Source organism: Anas platyrhynchos, chromosome 4 (assembly GCF_047663525.1).
Source record: "Anas platyrhynchos isolate ZD024472 breed Pekin duck chromosome 4, IASCAAS_PekinDuck_T2T, whole genome shotgun sequence".
In the NCBI taxonomy this organism is placed as follows: Eukaryota; Metazoa; Chordata; class Aves; order Anseriformes; family Anatidae; genus Anas; species Anas platyrhynchos.
Genome location: NC_092590.1, coordinates 66826052 through 66850050, shown reverse-complemented (window position 1 = coordinate 66850050; position 23999 = coordinate 66826052). Strand labels below are relative to the sequence as shown.

The window sequence follows — 23999 nt, the reverse complement described above, 5'->3', positions numbered from 1 at the left end:
AATCTGAATCAGGAAATGTGATACTGCCATCAGCCAAGGAAACAGACTTTTATTTAAGTCTGAGCACTCTCTTAGATGTTGCAATTCTATTTCAGAGTGTTTTAATGATTCCTGCTTCTGGGTGAATCAGAAAAACATAACAATACCTAAATCAATTTTTTCTTCTAGATTTGGCCTGTAAAGTTTCACCTACTTTAGACCTGCTCTACTCACTGAACAGTACTGCTATTAAGGTTTCAGACTAGTTCTGCAGTCTTCTTTATGTGTGTCTCCTTTTCAGATTATCCAGCCTTTCCCAGAGAGAGACACTATGCTACGCTGACAGAACCTCAAGATCTCAGCAGCCTTCACTTGTTAAAATTACTATAGTACTTCTATACAGAAACACACAAGATGAATAACCAAGTAGATACAGTCAGTACTCATGATTTAGTACTCAAGCTGGAGTCACCAGCTTGAATAGATATAGACAGGAGAAACATGAAGAGTGCTTAAAAATTAGATTAAGGGACATAAAATGGTTAAGGTAGTTATAAAGAGTCACATTCCATCATGCTTTATTGATGGGAAATGCAATAGTGAAGAAAGATTCTGTTTAAATTAAGTATGAAATGAATTTTTGTTGATGGAACAGAAAAGCCAGCCATACCTTTGAGGCTAGCAAAGAATACAAAATCCGTGTAGCTTCATTAGGTTTATGGGTGGAATAAGCCATTCCTATATACTAATTGATTGGAGAACATGCTAATTAGAAAGAGTTACATAACTAAAGGACAAGAAAAAAAAATAGTTTCAGAGCTGATTTTATCTTATTAATGATAGAACTTGGCATTTTTTATCATTGTATTTAGGGGCCTTGCATTCAAATTACATTACAATGGCTCAATTCTTCAAGCTTAATGAGTGTTTTAGTCTCAGTATAAACTGTTTCTAATTATTATGTTAATCATTTTTTATAATTATCCAGAGTTTAGTTGCAATTAGAAAAAAAATGAAGATCTTTTTATGTTAGATAAATGTAATTCAAAATTCAGCTAATTTTGCTTTGAATTTAAAAACACATTTCATCCTGATCATATTTGCAGTCTGAACATATGGAAAGTGTAATTCCTGTCTCATGGAAAATTCTGATACTTGAATGTTAGTCTATTCTCAAAATAAAAGTTATTTCAAATGGAGAAGAATAGTTATGACTATTGATTTTTAAAAGTAACTTTCCTATTATCATTTGAAATAAACTTTTCATTTTGAACTGATACCATTTTTTGCATTTTAAAATATCAGAAGCAATAATAATCAACTTTCGCCCTCTACAACTCCAGCTGAAGTTCAGAAGAGTTAATCTTACAAAAGGAAATTATTTCAGTTTCCTCTATCAAAATGAAATGTTTTCATGATAGTGAGAAACTTCCATTTCATACTTCCTGATTGATCAAGAGTGATTTCTTTACAGTTTGTTCAGTACTAAGATGTATGCCTTGTGATTATGACTGTGTCCAGTCATCTATGACAGGAGGTCATTGACTGAACTATATCATCCATAACTTAGGTATACTCTTAGCACTTGCATGATGCACATTTTGTTCACTCAGAAGTGGTAGTGTGTTGGATAATGGAAGATGTAATCAGGTACAAGATTTGTGTCTTTGTAAAGGAAAGAGAGTATCAGAATTGAACATCTTTGTAGAAGTGTCCAATACAGAAATGTAGTATAGCTTTAAATGGACCCAAAATGAAATTAGCTTGAAAATATAAATTTGAATTCCATTCCAAAACCAGCCTTGTTTTCCCAATCTAAGACTTATTTTTTGTAACAGAAATTAACAGCATTTTAATTTTGCAGTAAGTTTCCCATTTTCCGTAAGTTTTAATTTCCCATTAAAAAATTATTCAGAGGAAAGTTCAATTTTTTTCCAAAAAATTACTTCTTGGGGGAGGGCAAGCGGGGAAAGAGGGAGGGGGGGGGTGTGGACAGAGGGATGGAGGGGAGAGATTGTCAATATTTTTTGATATCTCCCAGCTATCTCATCTTTAAAAATAGTGAAGTGTAACAACCTCTGCTCTAGTTTGCCAGAAACTGGGATAAAACCTTAGTACTATGGGAAAGTATCATTCTATATATCTTATTTTTGTATTCTATTAAGAAATATCTGTTACTATAGATTGAATACAAAATAACATCTGTTGTGATGCATTACGGGAATTCTTATTTCGTTAGGTTAATACTCTTCCAAAGTGATGATTCGCATACAATTTAGCTACATATCAAATTCATAGAATAGACGATGAACAGTTTTCTCATTTAAACCAGTGTCCACATCATGGCATTCTACACTCTGTTTAGTGAAATTGACCTCAAATTGTGCTGTTAAAAGTGTGTTTTGTTTTGCTTTGTTTTGTTTTTGCTGAACAGGTGACAAATTTTCTGGATATATTAAAGCAAATACTGAGAATAACTACTACACTACCAGTTTCTCCTGATGAAATCCTCTGAAAACTGTATAGAAGAATTTGGTGAATCAGCTAATGATTTACACTGTTAGAGAAACAAACATGTTGCCACAAACAGAAATTAATTTGAAATCCCAAAGAAAAATCATATTTGAAAACAACCAAGCTGCCACAGAAAAAGATGCTAGGATTGATACTCAAAATCTGGTTTCTTTTTTAATTCTGTAAAAGAATATAAAACCTTTGTAAAGTTATTTTGCAAATATTGGAAAAGAAACAAAGATGCAGTTTTGCATTCCCAAAGAGGTTCTGACACCTAGGAAAATAAGAATCTGCTTGAGCCTAGGATTTAAGTGAAATAATTTCTCTCCAGAGCTGTTTACACTTCTGATAAGGCAAAATAAAATTATATTGCCATTAAATACATCTAGTCTGTAAAATATATCCAGCAGCAAACTGAAACCTGTAAAATAAAATGTGCTCCTTGGGCAAGTCATACAAGCTGCAAATCATTACAGCTTTCCAAGAGGAGCTTAAACTGAAACTACTGAGTGCCATTCTACAACCTGTTCTGTGGAATTTGAGACATGTCATCCCATCCCCACACACAAACCACCCCCCCCCCCAAAAAAAAAAAAAAAAAAAAAAAGTAATAACTACTGGGAGGGATTTACAAATATCAGAGACTTGTCCACAAGTCACTAAAATCAATACAAAAAGCCCTATAGTCATAAACCATAGTAGCACTTTGATTTGAGAACTGCCATTCTTATATGCCTAAGATCTTCTCAAAGTTACCTTACTAAGGTCTTCATCAGAAGCTCCTGGGATGGCAGGGATTGTTGTGAGCATTACACAAGGGAAAAGCAAAAAGACCCTTGTTCTGTGGAAGGTGTGGGAATGTTCAGTGGTTGCATTGCCCCATGAGAATTTTAACACCAATTCAATGAAATTAGCTCCTCCATTCTGAATGATTGAGCCCATAGAGGTGTTTAATGGCACAAGTTAATGGTATCGATCAGAAAAGCTCTTGTGACTGCATGTCTCTGCCATAGTCTTTCTTAGGAGCATTAGATTAAGAAATAAATATTTCTTGGCTTTATGCCTTTAAAACTTATCCAAAATTTAGTCATTATAAATCATATTCAGAGCGCTTGGTATGCTGCGTCTGTGGTCATCAGAGAGCTTACTCTGATTCAGCAGCACACACAGATTGAGGTACCTGGGAAAAAGAATGTAATTGAAAAGCAAGGGTTTGCTTGTAATGGTTTGCTTGAGCAAATATAAGGAGAGATTACAGGGAAAAAAAAAATAGTTTATTTTAATAAATATTGCCAATGTGACGCATGCAAAAGCAGTGTGAAAGTTTTGATCTTTTGAATAAGAATTCAATTTCATCTCCAAGGAAAGCAAATAGAAATTTATCTAGATTTCTCATCTTTTTGCTTTGTGACTGCTTTCCATTTTACCTCTTTTTCACTTGAGAAGGAAGTGAAGGAATTACAAAATGAAGAAGTTTTGGTCTGAAAATCAAAATTCCTTGCTGTTGAATATTTATGATCATTTTTGTTTTTCTGTTATTGTCCATTTGTCTATATTGAATGTGAGGAGAGCAGGAGCTAACCACTTCTCATGGCAGATGGAGTTTTAGGTTGGATTAGACTAATTGGGGGTACCTCATGATATACTACAGGGTTAGTTTTATTATAAGTCTACTTTCAAGGGCAGTAGAATGAGATAGTCACTTTCATAAGGAAGTTTTTTTGACTTAGTACTGTAGGAAACCTTATGAAAGCAAATGATCTGTTCTGCCATGTACAAAGGGAGTCTGCAGGCAACTTCTCTATTTAAGCTAATGAGCAACATGTCAAAGCTGAGCAGTTTGAATGCATCCAGAATCCTGCTCACTTTGCACTATAGAAAACATTTTTTGTATAGGGGGGAAAAAAAAAATGGTAAATCAGCCATCCAATCATTTCCACGGAGTTTGTAGTAGTATAAATGATCCTGTGTAGGCCAACGAACTAGTGTGGGGAACTAGCTCCAGTGTGGGGGAAGAGTCATTCAGCACAGGGACAGAAACCTGTGAAAGATACTGCAAAGGAGCTTCAAGAAATTTTATTATAAAGAAAGTAAATCTGAGATGGTCTAATTTGATTTTTGCTAATTTATATCTATCATATAGACATTAAAGTCTGTAAAACATGCAGTTTATGTATTTTACATTTACAGGGTTTTTTATGCAAAAGGAGGGATCAAACACTCATCCCTCTTCTATTAAAATATGCTGACTATCATTCCTCCATTTTGTCTTCAAACATAAACAAGCACAGGCAATAAAGTTAAAGGCAACCAATCTGATTTCTGAAAATAAATAGGAATGGTGAAAAACATGCTATACCAGAAAGATTTAAATTAATATAGTCTAATGTACAACTGCTAATATTTGAAAACATTGTTACCAATTTAATCTAATAGATTTAAAATTATTTCTTATTAACAAAACAAAACAACAACTACAACAAAAGCTGAATAAACCTGACAGCTAGGCAGAAAACAGAAGGAACACCAAATTTGTTGTTGTATTTGCAAAAACTCAGCATTCCCATCTTGTAGGGATCAAACCCAAGCTGATGGCATGTCCTCATGTGGAGTGCAGTATAAAATAGGAAAGAATGACTACCCGTTTAACGTCACCATTGATGATGTGAGCTGCAAAAATTAGCACAGAGTGTGATATGTTTTACTTGTCTTTTTTGGAGGGATCAGGCAATGTCTTCAGAAATTCCAGTGATGAGTAATGGTACAGGCAACAACCAAGATGAAGCTCCCTTGACGGCTACCTAAGATTTAAAATAGCTGTGGCTGAAACAGCTCCAAAAGAAAAAAGAGACAAAATACAATAGTGGCACGCATGAATGGAAAACAGTAATGTGAAAAAGCAACTCAATTTATAATATTTCCTGATACAGGATGTCATTTAAATGAAAAGGCATCTACAAGTTCTGAAAAAAAAAAAAAAAAAGTAGAACTATAGGATAATGGAGACCTGGAGTGGGGAAGAGACTGAGACTGTAACTAAGAGGAATCTCTTCAGAGTCAAGCCCTTGCAGGGGAACCACAGACAAGACATTCTTCTAATGCTACTTCCATACCCGTGGGGGTAGAGGATTGTTGATTAGATCAGTCTGAAAATAGTAATTTGGTATCTTAGACTGAGAGCAAGAGTCTGATGATGGTCCTTCTACCTAGATGGTCTTGATCCTGTCAGTCAAATTAGTGTAAACTTTTTGCAGCTTTATTTTGAAGCAACCTTTCTCAGCAGCTCATTGGTCTTCTAACACAATGACTGGTCAACCACCCATACATTAAGCTGAAAATATAATTGGACTTCAAATACAGGGACTTTCACTTTTAGGTTTAACATAAAAGTTAGGTTTAACATAAAAGTGAAAGGAATTTGCATTACCAAATCAACTACTCTTTTTCAACAAGCAGCAAATAACCACAGATTGTTGTGAAAGGCCTGTAATGACTGATCATAGATTTTATGTGTTGGCGTATAATTTAATGTTATGAAAAATAACATCAGAAGTCAGATGTTCCTTAGGATGGACCGATATGTAAAAATTCTCACCTTTGCCATATAGCTATTGTTGGTATTTATCAGTGGCCAGAGCCTGTGTAACCACACCTGCCTAAAGCCCAGAAAAGTTTTGGATGTAGCTGGGAACAGTTATGTATTAGTACTGTATTAGTGGTGTAGGGATGTTCACTTACTGTGCACAAGATTCATTGTGACTGGCCACATGAAAGCACATGATTGTTTCTCCAGGTAAGCTGGCACTGGAGTTATATGACATGAAGAATTGAAATTATTAGGTTATTGGGCTTGGTGCATTGGGTAATAATGGCCTTCGATTGCAACTTAATTCCAAGTCATGACCTCATTGCCGATTCAAAATAACTAGGATTTAGTTAGGCAGTGTCAAATCTTCAGGATAACCATAGGTTACTTTACCTCAGCATAAGATCTTGCAACTGCTTTTGTTGTATCTACATTCTGTTAGCACATAACATTCAGGTAACCCTTTTATAGTGTAGAAAGGTTTCTTTTGCATAGACTCATCCGTTTAGTGGAAAGTAATTAGAACTTCTATTATCATCTTAATCACTCATCCAGGTATTCTATTATAAAGTAATAATTTATACAATTTTACTATTATAAATTCACAAGTCAGTAAATTTATTTTTTTTTAAGATCAATGAACATTTTAATTAAGTTATTATGAAAACAGTTCTGTTTTGCTACAGGACTGAGCTTTAATTCAAAAAAGCTATTAACTTAGTAGCAATAGTAGAAACATCAAATATCATCAAGGAACAACAGAACTGACGTAATAGACCTTATCGCTGCCGGTGAATAGGAAGGAAGCCTTTCTGAGACTCATGTTGTTCTTAAGCTCTTCCAATGTGTAAACGTGACATTGCAACTAAGGAGAAAAGTTTCAGGACTTGCTCAGGTATAAAATGCCTTTAAGATTTTTCATAAGTAATGAAATATATCTCCCTTTTGTTGAGAAAAGAGGGTTTTTGACTGATGGTATTGCTTACTTATGAATGAGCTGACAAAAAGAATCTCTGAAATCTATTGCTAGGAGAAATAGGTTGACAGGTATGTGCAATAGAAAAGGTAATCTTTAAGAAAATGTATTGCTAAAATACAGAAAGTCTAAATTCCACTTTAGCTATAATAGACTTCCCCGTGAGATCAGTAAATACACAGTAGACTATGAAACTTTTTTTTTTTTCAACTAGAAAGTAGGAATATTCACCTCCCTCAGTTACTATGAGGATAACCTCATTAATAACTGAACTGGAAGGCTGAGGGAAGTTGCTATGGGAATAAAATGTCAAATTTCAGTGGGCCAAATTTCTCCTACAATAAAATTCACCAGAGTCACTTTCGGTGAAGAACAATTCTTTAAATGAAGTTATTGACAAAATCATCAGCAAGGCACCAGTCAGTCTTATCCAGATGGAGGCCTCTATAATGCCAAATGGGGCAGGGGAGGCTAAGAAACCTTGTTGCATTAGGATTCTTTGTGTGTTGGCTCCAAGAACACTTTTCTTGCAGATAGGTTTTCAGAAAATGAGTCTTAGTACTATGTTTGTAGAAGGCTAGGAAACCATGTGAATAAGACTTAATCCAAACATCTAGACAAATTATGAGTTATTGCCCTCTTTTTCTTTTAAATTCAGGTCCCTTTCTGTCTCTAAATTTGAATATGGGAGAATTAATTCCTTTGGTTATTTGTTTGTTTATTTTTAATCATGATTAGAAATTAAACCCTGGGGGCAAATAAGGACACAAAAATTAGAAAGATGCACATTTCAATTGACATTACTCCCCATTTAGTGTTTTTAAACTTAAGTAAACCCCATGGATTTCAAAAGAATTTTGACAGTTCTAACATGTAGCAGGAGTGTGCCTGAAATATGGAGCAATGGACTTGTTTTACACTTGTCACTGTAAGATTACTGTTCCTCAATTTGATACCAGAGATGTTCCCTCAGGGAAAAAAAACTTTCAAAACAAGTAGAAAAACCTGCCAGAAGTAAATATGGCTGTCTAGGTCTGGTTTACCTTTTTGGATTTGAAACTAATATCAAAATAGCAAAAACTTCCAGAACACTGAGATTCACTTCTGTGGATGTCCAGGCATTTCTGTCTCATGGTTCTTCCTCATCAAAGAAGTTACAAGTTTTAACATGAAGAATAATCTATATGTCTCAGAGTTGTGAAGGCACCAATTAAACCTACTGGCCATGAACTTCTTCCCCTGCTCCCCCACTCCCCATCACCACACTGACCATGGGCTCAGAAGCCCCACTGCAGCTGAGGCCTGGATCAGGCCACTGTGTGAAAAAGAGCTGCGAGGAGCTCTGGGCTGGGACCTGCCCTGAGACCTTCCCTGCCTTTAATGAGCTGTGCGTCACCTGAGCTGGGCTGCAGTCATGTCCATGCCTGGCCATTCACCTCACCTACTGTTCAGACTTTTGGCTGACCCTGTCCTTTCCATCACTGACCTACCCTGCTCCTCTGGCTTGGGGACAGCAGGCCGCACCTGCATTGAGGCCACCACCCCTGGCTGCTCCTGCTGTGCAGTGCCATTTCTAGTCTGGGCAATGGTTTTACAGTAATGACATCTAACTGCAGGTAGCAAGGCTGCACAACAGTAACTGAGGATAGAACGGGGACTGGAAACAGGAAAAATCATCTCTCGTTATGGAAAAGGTCAGTCTTTATTTAAATTAACAGCACATATAATGAGTACAATTAAGTGTTGGTGCTCCCATATGGAAGAATTAAAGAAAATTTAGAGTACTTTGTGCATGGGCACAAAGAAGAACCTTAGAATACCACAGACATCTCTTATACCAACCAAATTTTCATTGACTTTTAAGGGGGCAATCTCCTCCATTAACCCCACCCATTAGCCCATCATAATCCACTATGTTGTGCAATGAAATGTTTTTCACTATATAAATTAACACTTGAGCTGTATATTACTTGTAGTATAGGTCTCATAAATATTTAAAACTAAACTGTACTTCTAAACAAAAATAAAATCCATTTTAAAATCCAAGGCCAAACCTCCGAGGTTCCAGGGAAACTGACCTGATTCTATCTTTACAGTTTTGGTTTTTGAAATGATCTGGAGTTGAAAAGACATATTATTACTATTATTATTATTACTACTACTACTACTACTACTACTATTACTATTGTTTATTATATTATTGCTAGTATTCTTACTATTTCATTTTATGAATAATTTAATTTCATAAGAATCACTTCACTTTGCTTGCTGTTTTGGAATATAATCTCCTGTGGGACTCCCAAAGCATTTTTTTGTTTGTTTGTTTTGTTTTGTGTTTGTTTGTTTGTTTGTTTGTTTTATCTACATGTTCAAGATAAAACTTGTTGACTTTGAATCAGTGTTCCAATGTGATCAATTTTTCCCAACTTCAGTTGAAGCAACAACCTGAATTATTAGTTAGCATTAAAACACTTTTTTTTTCTTTTCTATTTTGATATTTCATTTTTTGTAACTTTTTCCTTCAGGGTGCATAGAAAGGGAAAAAAAAAGTCATGATGGTAACAGCTATGTTTAATTCATAAAGAAACTGCAGAATTTCAGTGCAACTCAACTTCCTTCATCTCAAGGTTTACAGGTAAATATTTAATGATAGAATTGGTGGTTTTGGTACTGAGACTAAAAAAGATGGTTTACTTGCCATACAGTGGCCACCTAAATGTAACAGTTTTTTATTTCAAGCTCATTATTTATTCTCTCATCATTTCTCTACCTACCTCTGGGGAATCCTTCCAGCGGAGAAGCTAAGATAGTTTCAGCCTAATAAAAATATGCTTATTTACACACCACAAGCAATTATACCAAAGCTGATATACCCAAGCACTGTTGAAAACAGTAAATATGAGTAAGAAAATTGTCTTTGTCTTTGTCTGATTTATCCACTGGTACATGAAAGATTTAATGTAAGCATAAAATCTCACAAAACAAACAAGACAAAACTGACAAAACAAAACAAAACAGAACAAATTCACCCCATCTCTGCTCATAGGCTCCATGTCAGCTGGCACAGGGGTGACTGAGGGGAGAAGGACTTCAGACCAGACATGGTTCCCAGATTTATGTCTGGGGGTACACAGTAACAGTAGAAACTCATTTGCTTCTTTAAGTCACAACTTAACTTGTAAAGACTTACCTTATATCACCACACAAAAGGAATGAATAAAAAGATTAATTTAATCTAGAGGGTGTGTAGCTAACCGATATTAATGGAAAGAACATAACTTCTAATTTTAACAACTGCAAAGCACAAACAAATAACAAACTGCAGAAGATAAAATTGTTCAATGCAGCAGAAGGTTTGTTAATCTTAATGCCTGAAACATTTGGTGCTATTGTGTGCTCATACTAATTCTGTATAAACACAGAAATAGAATCTCAAATAAGTTTAATTATAGATGAAAATAATGAATATTGGTAACTCATTTCTAGTGTTCCCTGCCATGTACACTGGGTTTGTTTTGACGAGTGAAATGTACATATAAAAAAAAAAAAAAAATCTATGGAAAGAGAAAGATCTATAAATATACATGTATCTGTATCTATATTTTCTTAACTGGGATAATATGGTAAATTGGTAGATCAGAGTTTCGTTGGGCTGTTTATAAAAAGAATATTGAACATTCTCGCTTTCTTCACATTTCAAAAAGAAAAACTTTCAGAATAGCAAACAAAAAAAAAAGTTTATTTCTCACCACCAGGTCTATCCTTTTTTGTTTGTTTCTTTCTTTCTTTCTTTTGGCTATTTTAATCAACAACCACAGATGGAAAAAGGTCAGGAAATCAGCTTAAAATCATTAGAGACTGTAAGAAATACATCATGTATGATAGTAATCAGCAATCACAGAATCGTCTAGGTTGGAAGAGACCTCCAAGATCACCTAGTCCAACCTATGACCTAACACTAACCAGTCCTCCATAAACCATATCCCTAAGCTCTACATCTAAATGTCTTTTAAAGACCTCCAGGGATGGTGACTCAACCACTTCCCTAGGCAGCCCATTGCCCGTTCCAATGCCTAACAACCCTTTCAGTAAAGAAGTTTTTCCTAATATCCAACCTAAACCTCCCCTGGTGCAACTTTAGCCCATTCCCCCTCGTCCTGTTGCCAGGCACATGGGAGAATAGATCAATCCCCACCTCGCTACAGCCTCCTTTAAGGTACCTATAGAGAGCAAATCTTTCCCAGGTGGTCTGCTGGGCTGTATTTTTCTTTTCTAAATTAGAATGTAGCACAACAGGATGTTCTTTGCAACATCCAGGATATCCTGTCACTTGAAACATTAGGATGCTGTTGATCCACATATGTCTGTGGATCAAAAGATATGTATGATCTACCCAGCAGAGAGAGGCTAGGAGGCTGAGAGCACATCCTGTAGCTGTTCATTAGCATTTTTATGCCCAGGGAAACATTCAAAATTCTCCACATCTCAGTGGAAACAGTGAGAAAACTGAATGCCACAAACAGTATCCTTTCTTTCTAAGAGACAATGTCTATACTGGAAGTGTGGCTTTCTATTCAAGTATTTTGATTTTTTTTTTTTGATCCCCTATTTGATGAGGGGAATCTCCTCAATGTATATAAATATCTGAGGGGTGGGGGACAGAAGGATGTAGCCAACCTCTTCTCAGTGGTTTGTGGGGATAAGACAAGAGGCAATGGCTGTAAGTTAGAGCACAGGAAGTTCCGCACTGACATGTGAAAGAACTTCTTCACAGTGAGGGTGACAGAGCATTGGGAGGTTGTGGAGTCTCCTTCTCTGGAGATATTCAAGGCCTGTCTGGACCTGAGCAGCCTGCTCTGAGGAACCTGCTTTGGCGGGGGGGGTTGGACCTGATGATCTTTCGAGGTCACTTCCAACCCCTACAGTTCTGTGATTCTGTGACTTAAAACCTGTGACTGTTCTCCCTTCAATACCTGTAAAATAGACTGATGACTCCTGGCTTAGGAGAACCAAAGGTCTGAAGTCAGGGCAGTACTCAATATAAGTGCTCAAAACCACTGAAAACATGGTATTTCTTCACTGTCATATATTAGTTAAACTTTTCTAAGCAGAAGACATAAACTCCCAGAAAAGCCTTGTGAAAAGCCATTCAGAGGGAAGATGCAATCCTAGTGACAACAAGAATTTGCGTGACCACCAGACCAGCTCCACTTGCATGTCCTGTCTCCCACAGCCAATGTCTACAGGCACCTTCAACTATTTTCGAGCTGCTCTCTTCTCTGGTTCATCAGTACAAAACTCCCTAACTCTACAACAGGGGCTTCCCTAATGAAAGTTTGGATCATCAGAAGAAAGTTCCCTATTCTCTGTTTGCTAGCAAAATCTTACAGCACAGTGGTGACTTTTCCTCGCATTATATCCAAATCTATCATAGGCAAAACAAATGTGTAGCTGAGCATAAAATAATAACTTTTTCCTACTTCTTAGAAAGAATCTTTTGATTAGTTTGTTCTTTGACTTCAAGTCTTTTGTAGCAAATCACAGTGCTTAAGGTGCAGTATTGTTCCAAAAGAGTTTTCAGGCTTTACAGATTGAACAGATTTATCTAAACCTAACCCCAAAAGACATAAACACATAGTCATAACATAATGAGAAAGCAATCCAGGGAAAAGCAGAGGTTGGTTTCAGAGACATGGAGGACACTCAGGAGGCTAATGGCAATTTCACAATTACATTACATCTCTGTTTTATCAGGGCAATAGCTAATCACAGGAAACAGTGAATGAAAACTAAGAATAGTTTTTATCGCTCAGCAAGAGAGGCAGAACAATATCATAAGGAAATAATAATTACTGGGGGGATTAACTCAGTTTGCATTTTTAGATCTTAAATAAGGAATGGCAGGTGTTCCCCTACTATTATTTCAATTGTAAGGAACAAAAATAAAAAATAAAAATATTTTTGTGTGATCCATTGGTGTATATTTCCTCATAGATGTATTTCTCTTACTTAATACAGCAGTCATTCAGAATAATGTTAGTAATACATTGACACAGCTAGCACTCTATTTTCCTTGGTATAAAACCAAGCTAAAAATGACAGGACAGAAAAATATATCAGCTTTAGCAGTTATCCAAAAGTTTTCAAACTTCAAAGAACTGAAATTAAAAAAAAAAAAAAAAAAAGAGAGAGACAGAGACAGAGACAGAAAATGAGAAAATATTGCCAAATAGAAGTAGGAGGCTAAAAAGTGCATTATTAATTTATATTTAAATTTGAGTCAGATAACAAAAATGTAGGGTTGACTTGATAGAATATATACAAAACAAATATTTTCAAAAACTGTAGAAAAGGATTAATGAAATATAAAATACAGACTTCTATGATATGATACTATGAAGAAAACACTTTCAAGGATATAAAATTTGGGAAATAAATTACAGTTTCATCAACCATGATTAGTTACTATTAAAGCCTTAGAAACCTGAATAATAGGCTGTCACCAACTCCAGTAATGTTGTGTAATTATATTCTAAGAGGGGTTCCTTTAATTTAAAAGGAAAATGTCTTTGTGTTGATTATAGAATAAATGAAAGTAACTTATGTGATTATATTGCATTTAATAAGCATGTCAGAAAATAGGGTAAAACATTTTTAAGAATAAAAGATTTACAGAATTTAATAGTCTTGTGTCAAGACTTGTGACAGAGATCACAGAAAAGGGATGTAGAAGAAACATTGATTATAGATAGAAAGAATCTTCCATGAGTCTGAGAAGAAATTAAACATACACAAAAATGAAAAAAGAACCTTGATGGACTGCATACAAGTACAATAAACTGCAATATCCAGTAAGCATTCATGCGTGCATACTGCTAAATCTCCTGATGGACAGAGAAGGCCAGATTGGAAAATACTGAAAGCTGACAGTCTCTAGATCCAGGTAATTTAAGTAGAGGTGTCAGACTTTTATGAATTTTTGGGTACACCTGTGTGGTGCGGGTGTGGGTCCCTTCCAACTTGGGATATTCCATGATTCTGTGATTCAATGGATGCTTTTTACAGAGTTCTAATTTCCAACAGTTAAAATCAAAATGGTTAAATTGCCTTACAAATCCTACCTTGTTCATTTAGACTGCTTGACTTCCTTAAGAAAACACATGCTTTGAGAAGAGTCAATGTGGAAATATAGAAGATAAAGATAAGGTCAGACTGATCAGCTGATCAGATAATTACAGTGCAAACAATTCTGGCTCTTGGGGTAGAAAATGGGTGTGGGAATAAAAGGAGGAAAGTCCTCATTTCCGTGACATGAAAGTACAACCATATTCTTAGAGCCCCTTGTTGCTGAACACTTCAGAATAATGTTGACTCACTAAGACTTTCCTGAAAACAAGTAACGTGTTGCACTTTCTTTATTTTTGTAAGATTCTGTTAAGCAAAGAATGTGAAAAGGAAAGACTGGTAGTACTCATCTGTGAAGCAACAGGTACCTTTCTTCTTTCCTCTTTTCTCTGAAAATTTGTTTGTGTTTTATAAGAGTAAAGTGTTAGTATCTATCCAAAATCTCTCTGTACACAGGAAGTACAATAAAAGCCCATCTATTACATCCTCCAAAATATTAAAATAAAGATTAAGAACTTGAAATGTACAGTATAATGTTATACTGTATACACATAAGGTGTAATGTATACAGTATAATGTTAAATTCTCATAATTTAAAACGAAATCATATGTTCCATGAGACACAGTATTAAGAGAATCAGCTCTAGGTCCTGATAGCTATATTATAAATACTCAGCCTCCTTGCATACTGAGATGGTATAGGCGTCTTGAGCCTCATAGGCACTCATCTGAAGATATTGTGTGATATGAACAAGTATTACTCATAAAGTAATTATGAGAAATATTGGCATCAAATGCAGACAAATAAAGCCAGTATAATTCTTCAGAATAGTTACTGTATGAGAGATTGAACCCCAGACAGCAAGACAGCTTTGTTCTTCTTTAACAAAAAAGGAAAATACACAGACGTTAGCCTATTCTGTTTCTGAAAACACCCCTTATTTGCTCTACTTGTAAAAATGTGATTGAGTCAAAGGAAATTTAGGATAAGATTTAGTTAGGAAAAGTGTTTATTGCCAGCACAAGATTTTGATCTTTATATAATAATGACCTTTTGCCTTTTCCTGTTTTAGGGAAGCTTATGTATACATATGTATATAGTGTTCAGAAATACATCAGCAAATTCATCAACAGCTAAACATAGGCTTACATTAGGCATTAGGTAATGTAGCTTAAGGTAATTGACTTAACTAGTTCATGAAATTAAGCAGAATTTTGCTCAAGAGACATCAGGTCAGCTGAACTGGCCAGTGCACACTGCTTACTACTTACACTGCTGGTCTATCCCCTCCAGAAATCCCTGCTTTTTCTGCTGAATTCACTGGGTAATTCTGCTGAGCTTTGTCATTTCTCCCTTTTCACCATGGTAAAATACTGTTGAGCTCCACTAATCTGATCTTGAAGTTCTCATTCTTTTCTCTTGCATACACCCTCAGAAATTTTTGTTTTGCGTGGATTGAACATCTTTTTCTCCTCTACACCTTCCCTGCCACCTCAACATTAGCTCACTCCAGCTACTTCAAAATACTGTGGAACCACGAAAATGAACCTGGCAATCTTTTCCTCTTTTCTGCCTTGCAGTACTTGGTCACCGATTCCACTGCCCACTAGATTTAGTTAGCATCAGGAAGGTTTCTGTTTATGCTTTCCCAGCCTTGTTGTTTCAGGAAGACTCTAGATGAAAGTAAGTGTCTTGTGTTCGGCCAGTAAAATCCCTCCCTTCTTCATTCTCACACTCACATTCAGAACAGTCTGTATAATCCTGATAATCCGGATGGAATTCAGGCCTATTTTCTTTGAGTATTCGTGAGTAAGATCATAATTCCTCATTTTTTCTCCAAAGATTTTCTTGGTCTTCTTTTGAGGAGGGAGAGCGAGAGAACATTTGTGCTGGAGTTTAGCTGTACGGCAGAGTAAAACCACCATATATGGTACTCAAGATTCACAAGAAACTGCATTCTCATGTTATTGCTGGCTTTGTAAGCCATGTCCACACACCCACATCAGGGAAGTCTTTTGCTTTTGTGCCAAATGCAACCAATGACCCACTGGATGTCACAGCAGAGCCTGCTGTGAGGAGGTACACCTTTTTCAGCTTGCCCTATGGAAAGGTGTCAGAAGAATGAATGCAACCAGCCTGACAATTACCCTGGCAGAAGATTGGTCTTTTGAATGCATCTAGGAGTGAGTACAAAATTGTGGAGTAGAGCCATACTCTAGAGTTATATCTCCATATATTCAAACACCATATGTCTGTGAGAAAATCAAGCTTTTTCAGATACTTTTCTACAGGCAATCTCACTTCATAAGAAAGTTTTCCTAAGACAGCTTTCTTCTGAAGTTTTGCACAGAAGTCAGCAAAGAGATACTCGGATGTTGATTACGTATTAATTTCAGGTTAATTTAAAACTTCTAGTTCCAGCTCATGCTATTCTTTAAGCTTATAAAATTGACATTACAAGTGCCTAAACCTGTTACACTGTTGGTTCTCTCCCCCACAACCCTCAGTCCCCTGCAAACTAAAAGCCAGTCTGGGAACATTTATTTTTCCAGTCTGCTGCTTCTTTCACCTTTCAGCTTCTCTAGTCCTGTAGAACCCAGCTCTCTGAAAGCCTGTTCTTTTGGCACAGAACACCACAGCAGCACAGCTGCAGGAGCAGGACTTGTAACTGTCATCCATGGGCAGATATGGGAGACATAATTTATGAATTTGTAAAGGAGTGATTGCAAAAGAAGTGGTGCTGATTTAGATAGCAATCTTGTTTTATCACAGTTCCTTTAACATTCAGAGTTTTGTCCTGATCTTGATTTGGATTCTCTAAGCTTATCTTGAGGCTTGGTTAGCCTTGAACTATTTATATTCAGTTACCCCAAAAGTATATCCTGAGTTCCAGGCACACTATATAACACATACATCAATAAATGCTACCTAAATACTGTCCTATATACTCACACTTCTTACATAACAAGCCACAAAGAAATTCTGTAACACTCTCAGAGGTAGGTGCCACACCAACAACCTGTGTAAATTCTGGAAGTCTACAAAAGCAGCAGCAGAGACTGGCACAACACCTTTATCTAAGACAGAGGCCCTAACAAGCATCAGGCTTTCTGAATTATATTGTACTATATGAATTGAAGTTTAAAGTTTGATAAATAAAAAATAAAATTGCATAATCCAACATGGTCATAAAACAAAATGTAAAAATAAAATGGTTTGGATTTTGGTTATTAAACGCTTTCATAAAACAATGACTTCAAAATCTGTGGTTAATCTTTAATTTTTTTTTTTTTTTTTATTTTTTGACATGGAAGATTTTTAAATGACAATGTATTCCTACCCAATTCAGTTCTAAAAGGGAATTGGAATATTCAGCTTTCAAAAGGACAAATTAAAATGCTACATAACCTGCTGTAGCAATTGCATGGACAGACCCCATATATCAAGCCTTATTTAGATTTTAAACCCTTTTTTTTGACTTATTTCACACATAACTGTAATGTAGGGCTATATCTTATTAAATAGAAAAAAAAAAAAAACTATGTTGTTCATATTGTGATTTGAGCTCTTTACAGTTATTAGGTAGATGTATCATACATTATCTATTACAGCTTTATGGTGGCAGGCTGAAGAGCTCTGTCATATCACTGACAGTAACTGGACACTGCATACTCTATTTTGAATCTAACTCATTTTGACATTTAACCATGGCTTTAAATTGGTTCCAAGTGAAACCCTTGTGTGTCATTTTTTCCCTGTGTCACTTTTATAGATCTTCAGCTTCCACAGTACTTTATATAAACTCAGCCATTATGCTCTGAATTTAGCTACCTGAATCTGTATTTGCGAGCCTTTTCGTTAGGATATGTATCTATTTTTTTACACTGCTAGTAAAAGATGGTCTTTTGAACAGCTGGTCATTTAATAATGACTTTTTCTGCAACTCAGCAACAACTTAAAATTCTTCATTTAAGCTAAAGGCTTTTCTAAGCAGGAGAGGCTGAAATCAATTTGAAATTACAATTTAGAATTTAAAGTTCCTAACATAAGATTCCTATTGAGCTCTATAAGTATGACACTACAGCAGAATGAAACCCTATGACTAAGGGGAGGCAGTGGGACTTCAGCATTTGATTGAAGTACATACATAAGCACCACAGGGAATCATGGACTGGCCATGTAGAAATAAGTCAAGGCATGGTGCTATGCCTCATTTCCCTCATATGAGATTATAGTACTGAGGCATAGCATGACACACTGACCTCTGCAATGGAATGTTCAAGCTTTATAGCTTCGGGATGCTTAGTGAAAGGTTCTTTGGAAATACATGTTTGCTTTAAATGTAAAGTGACTTTTTCTGAAATAAAAGCAAGCTTTTAAAAAGTTCAGCCCACTTGTTTATAAAAGCCACTTTAGCAAAACTGACTTGTTAAGCCCCAAATAGTCAAACACAAATGCATCTGCCATATCAGTTCACTTTCTAGATTCTGACACTTCTGTTTCTTATCCTTCTCTGTATATCTTCCACCATCACATAGGCAAATAAGTGTTATTACTACTTGTTAGTAGTAAATGACTCTTTTTTACTATTTCACTTTCAACTGTTAAATATCATTAAAGTTTTAATAGAGCACAGTCAAGCAGATCTAACATGAAAGATATTCCTTAGACTCACCGGGTTATTGCTAACATTTTTGTTACTTATGATATTTACTGAAAATTTGCAAGTAACATTTACCAATGGTGAATACTCCTCACAACCTTCTATTGCTATTCTTATGAACTTACTGTTATTTCCCAGGAGCTGAATCTGAGGAAAGATATATTCCTTTTCCTTCCCTCTGGAAACACATATTCCGGAGAAGATAGCTGTTCTGTTTTCTTTATGAGGAAATATTCAAGATAAAGAGAGTCAAAGTTCTCTTGCTTCAGCAACATTAATCAAAATGAAACTGTTTTCCTTTTTTCTGCATACTGAGCTGAGTACACAACTGTGTAGTATCTAGCTTGAAGACAATTTAAAATGTCTGGGGAAAAAAAAATCTTGCAATTCCAACCCATTAAAGCGTTTAGCTTTGAAAAGAGGTAGTGGTGCTGCTACACCAAACATAAACATAATGGTCTATCCAAACTATACAGTAATGAAAATCAAGAAATGAAGCATATTTTTTCCATTGACCTTTCTTAGCAAGGGTGTAAATTTTAGGCAAATATAGTATTCTGTTTACTGGATTTTCCTAGCTCTTGTTGTGCTTTAACCTAGGCTAAGAAGAAAAAAAAAATGAGATAAAATCAGCATGAGTCTACAAAAAGTTGATGCATGAGACTAATAAAATACTTTTATTTGATGAGAAACTCATATTGTATATGGTACACGTGTCTTAGATTTCATTTTTCTGAATTTTAGTAGAGTGAAAGCATAAGCAAGGCTGAAGAAGATGAGGATTATCTGACAAAATACAAGACAGCAGATACCAAACACAATATTATTTTGAAAAGAGAATTATCAGGCTGAAGAGGGTTAACAGGCTCCCTGGAACAGGCTCACTGGAACAGGCTCCCCAGGGAAGTGGTCACTGCACCGAGCCTGACTGAATTTAAGAAGAGATTGGACTGTGCACTTAGTCACATGGTCTGAACTTTTGGGTAGACCTGTGCGGTGTCAAGAGTTGGACTTGATGATCCTTAAGGGTCCATTCCAACTCAGGATATTCTATGATTCTATGATAACAGCAAAGATGATGGGGTCTGGAAATGATACAATTTAATATGTCAACAAAATATTCAGTGGACTTAAAAACTGCTATTGAGTTAGTGAGAGTTTTGATAATACAAAACATTATTAAAATAACAGACAGTCAGAGCATCACAAGGAAAGATTTGAGGTTAGATTCAGTGAGAATCTGAATACGAGAAATTGACTAAATTTAGTCCACGTCAGTGCAAAATGCAAGGTAATATACATAGGAACACCAAAAATTCCTGCTGTAGATTGGAGCTCATCAGTGGAAATTACTGAACGTGGTACTAATCAGCCAATTGTTCACAATGACCATGAACTATCCATATGACATGTCCATGCAAAGGGCATATGTTGTTTTAGGCCATACTGGGAAAGTAAGTTCCAGTAGAGATCAGGAGATACTGTTTCCAGTACAAGGTTCCGGTGAAAACTTGCCCATAATTCTGTGTATAATTTAGCTTATCTGTGTGTAATTGAGATGAGTTCAAGTACATGGAGATGCAGGACACGATATGAAAAAGAGGGAGAAACAAGAGAAAACTAGGAGAGGTTTTCTTACAAAACAAAGAATAAAAGGAGACTTTTACTATTGTCTGTCAACACAGAGTAGTCATCATGGAGGGTGAAGAACTGTTTAAGCTAACAAAAATAAAGATGAAATAAACATAAATCTTATATAGGTCAAGAATACTTTTAATCGAGAAAGCAGATGTTTCTACCCATTTGAAGAGTGAGGTTCTACAAGATTCTTCTAACAAAAATAGGACATAGAGAACAAATATAGCTAGTTTAAAAATGCTGTATTTTGTGGCCTTTGAAAAGATCAATGTACAATAATGATAGGTTACAGTATAACAGATAACTGGGAACAACATGGCTTCCAGCATGCCTTCCAGCTTTCTGGGTGGATTATTTTTGTCTATCATAAGCACAGTGGGAAATCTACACACAATTTATATTTTTCAGCTCTACTCAATGGATCAACACCTATCCTGATTAGACAGAAGGCATGAGTGGTAACCCTGGAACAGGCTTGTCAGGCTGCTCTTTGAGTACTATTTCCATATACTTTTTTGTTAAATGGTACACTGAATATGCAACTTTTTCTATGATTTACAAAGTGACAATAAATTGTTTTAAGCCTCTTCCAAATTTCATGTTTTATTCCACATCTGTCACTGGCATATGACGGATACATGTTTTATGTATGAACAGAAAATGACAATATTTTTTTCTGCTCATTTTTCTCATTGAGGCAGCTGTGACATTGTACACAATACTTTAAATAGCTTGTTTTTTATTATACCTACATATTCACACACAACTCATTTATTCTAGTTTTATTTGAATTGGTAAGTATTGTCACTTGAGCAAAATTATACTGTCTCAAGAAACAAATCTAGTTTCTCTTGCTACAGTGTTTTTTGAAATTTTCATACTGAGTCCAATGCCATGAAATACAATGACTCTTGTAGTTGCTAGGGGGAATATGAAATGCTGTTTGGTTTTGGACTAAAACTTGCAAGATGGATTTTAAAAGAGGGGATATTTTCCTATATCATTTAGGCACTTGGAAAAAATCCATCCTGAATAATAATTCATATGTAGTATAGAAAATAGGCTGTTTTTTCCAAAGCAATTGTCTCTTCTGTACTAGATGGTTGTGCTAAGGATGATATCTTACAAGCAAAAAGAGACAATGTTAGGAATATTCATAATGGGGGGTGGTGGTGAACAAGCAAAGAATAAATAATGACCTAATAGAAATCCATAAATACTTTATGTTCTTGTTTTTATTAGGTCTTAGTAATGGCTGCACTACAGTAATGTTTTCCTGAAGATAAAAGAACAAAGTGGCAGGAAGTCTTCTCTGTAGTAATTCATTATTGAACTTTGTTCATTCTGTTCAAAAACTGACCAGATCTTGTCTCATTGAAAAAAAAAAAAAAAAAAAAGAGGTAATAATTCACAGAACCTGTTAACTCAAGACAGCTCAGTCAAAATACAAAGGCAAAGGAGGTAGGAGGCATGGCTGTTTTTTTTACCTTAGGGTATCTAGACAAGATTAACACTGCTTTCAGTCTTGGGTGCTGCATCAAGATTTACACGACTAATTGTAAATGATCAACACTAGAATTTTACAACACTAGAACTTTATAACAGGGGATGGTTTCTTTCTCTCTCACTTGTTTACATAGCATGACCTATAGTAAATGACTGAAATTTTATGTCAGTACAGGAAAATAACAGCTATGGCGTCACAGTACAACACTACTGAACAATCTGTCCCATTCTCTACACAAATGATGAAGTCTTGTAAACCAAACCTCACCAAATACCTCTTCAAGGTTTGTCAAGCATTAGGGAATGATAACTGTGTTTTAAATACAAGTAAATATGCATTCACCTTTTTAAACACTTTAAAAGCATTTAATATCTTTCCTCCACAGTAGCAAAACTATACAATTATTTCCATATGTCCTGAATTTACAGGGAAGAGCATAAATATTTCTGAGTTGTCACCAACCTCAGAAAGGCAAAACAATGTGATAGTCTGCTGAGGCACAACCACCTCTCAGTAAAATTTAATAGGAACTATGCTGAAAGGAATATATTCAGAAATAAGTCTTAATTGTCCAGATCTGCAACAACACATATGTCATAAGTAATGTTAAAAACATTTCTAACGATAATATGCAAATAGCTGATTCTTCAAAGTTCTGTGTTTTCTTTGCTTTAAAAGCCAAAATGATTGAAATTGAAACGGTCACGTAATCCCAGATAAACATAATCTTTATATAAAAATGACATGGAGACACATAGAAGTGAAGAGACAACATGTTTTATGCAAACTTTCCCATTGTTTTCCAAAAACTTTGCAGGATACACTTTCTTCTGACATATTATCTAAGCGGGGAGTGGGAGAGGGGGAGATCTCAAAATAATTGCACAAGCTAAAAAAAGTTTCAGAAAGTAAAGGTGGTTGTAGAAGTACGGTGACTGACACCACCATTTAGAAAGGGGAGGTGGGCAAAGACTCAACTACAAATTAAAACAAGAGCAGGCATCCATCTCCAAAACAATTCCAGTTCACAAACGCGTTTATGAAGTTACCTGCCATGTGTTTAAAACACAAGCACGGCGTGCTAGACTCCAGATTAGCTCGGATAAAAGCAAAAACCTACGCAATGAGAGCGACTGGCTAAACAAAGGTGGGTTCTCCCTCCTTCTTCCCCAGGGAGTTTACCCGGGAGAAAACAGTCCGCTGGAGGATCTACCCAAAACGCCTCACCGGAGGAAGGCTGCCGGCACCCTGCTGAGGGTGAGGATGCTGCCTTCGGCCCCTAGGATAACCCAAGGCCGGCAGCACCCGGGCTCGGCGGGGTACCTCGGACAGCTCCGCACTCACCGTCCTCGTTCTCGTCGAACACGGGCGCCCTGTGGGAGTGGCTGCCCCCCATGTTAGTCCGCATCCCCCGCCGCCAGCATCCCGCGGGGCGCGCCGGCAGGCACCCCGGGGCCGGGGCAGCTGCCCGACCGCCCGACCGCCCGTCCGTCTGTCCGTCCGCCCGCCGCCGCCGTGGTCCCAGCCCGGCCCGGCCCGGCCGGGGGAAGCCTCGGTAGGCAGGGTTAGCGGTCACCCTGCGACATGCCAGCTATCCGAGCGCCCCTGGCAGCACTCGCTGCTGGCTCGCAGGGACTTGGCCCGGCTCTCATCGCGGAGGGGCAGGGAAGGGAGGGAGTTAGGGGAGGAGGGAGGGAAGGAGGGAGGGAGGGAGGAGGCGGAGGTCCTGCTGCTGGTGCCTTTTGGTGAGCGGTAAAAGCTGGATCTACCTGGATCCTCGCGGATCCTCCCTCTGCTTTTTCTCCTCCCAGACCCCCTCTGGGGAGCGCGAAGCCACCCGCAGGGTGGCCGGCATCCGTGCCCTGCGCTGCCCCGGCGGCACCGCCTGCTAGGGAGGGCATCAGTGCCTCGCGGAGGAGCAAAGCACCACCAGCACCGCCACCTGGGGGCTCCCGGCACCCGAGGAGGGTGGGGGGTTGTGGGGTGCTGCGTTGGGTCGAGATTATCTTG

The 23999-nt window shown here is 36.8% G+C and overlaps 1 protein-coding gene across 2 annotated transcripts in view; it reads right to left on the bottom strand.

The window, feature by feature from the left end:
• Positions 1 to 23675, bottom strand: part of STK32B (serine/threonine kinase 32B) — a 173445-nt gene extending 149770 nt beyond the window's left edge. The window contains exon 1 of one of the 2 annotated variants that reach the window (XM_072037779.1): positions 23334 to 23675. In XM_072037779.1, the coding sequence (XP_071893880.1) occupies positions 23334 to 23397 (64 nt within the window). In that variant the 5' untranslated portion in view covers positions 23398 to 23675. The remainder of the gene's footprint in view (positions 1 to 23333) is intronic. The other variant, XM_027457399.3, reaches the window with a different exon arrangement.
• Positions 23676 to 23999: the final 324 nt, after the last annotated feature.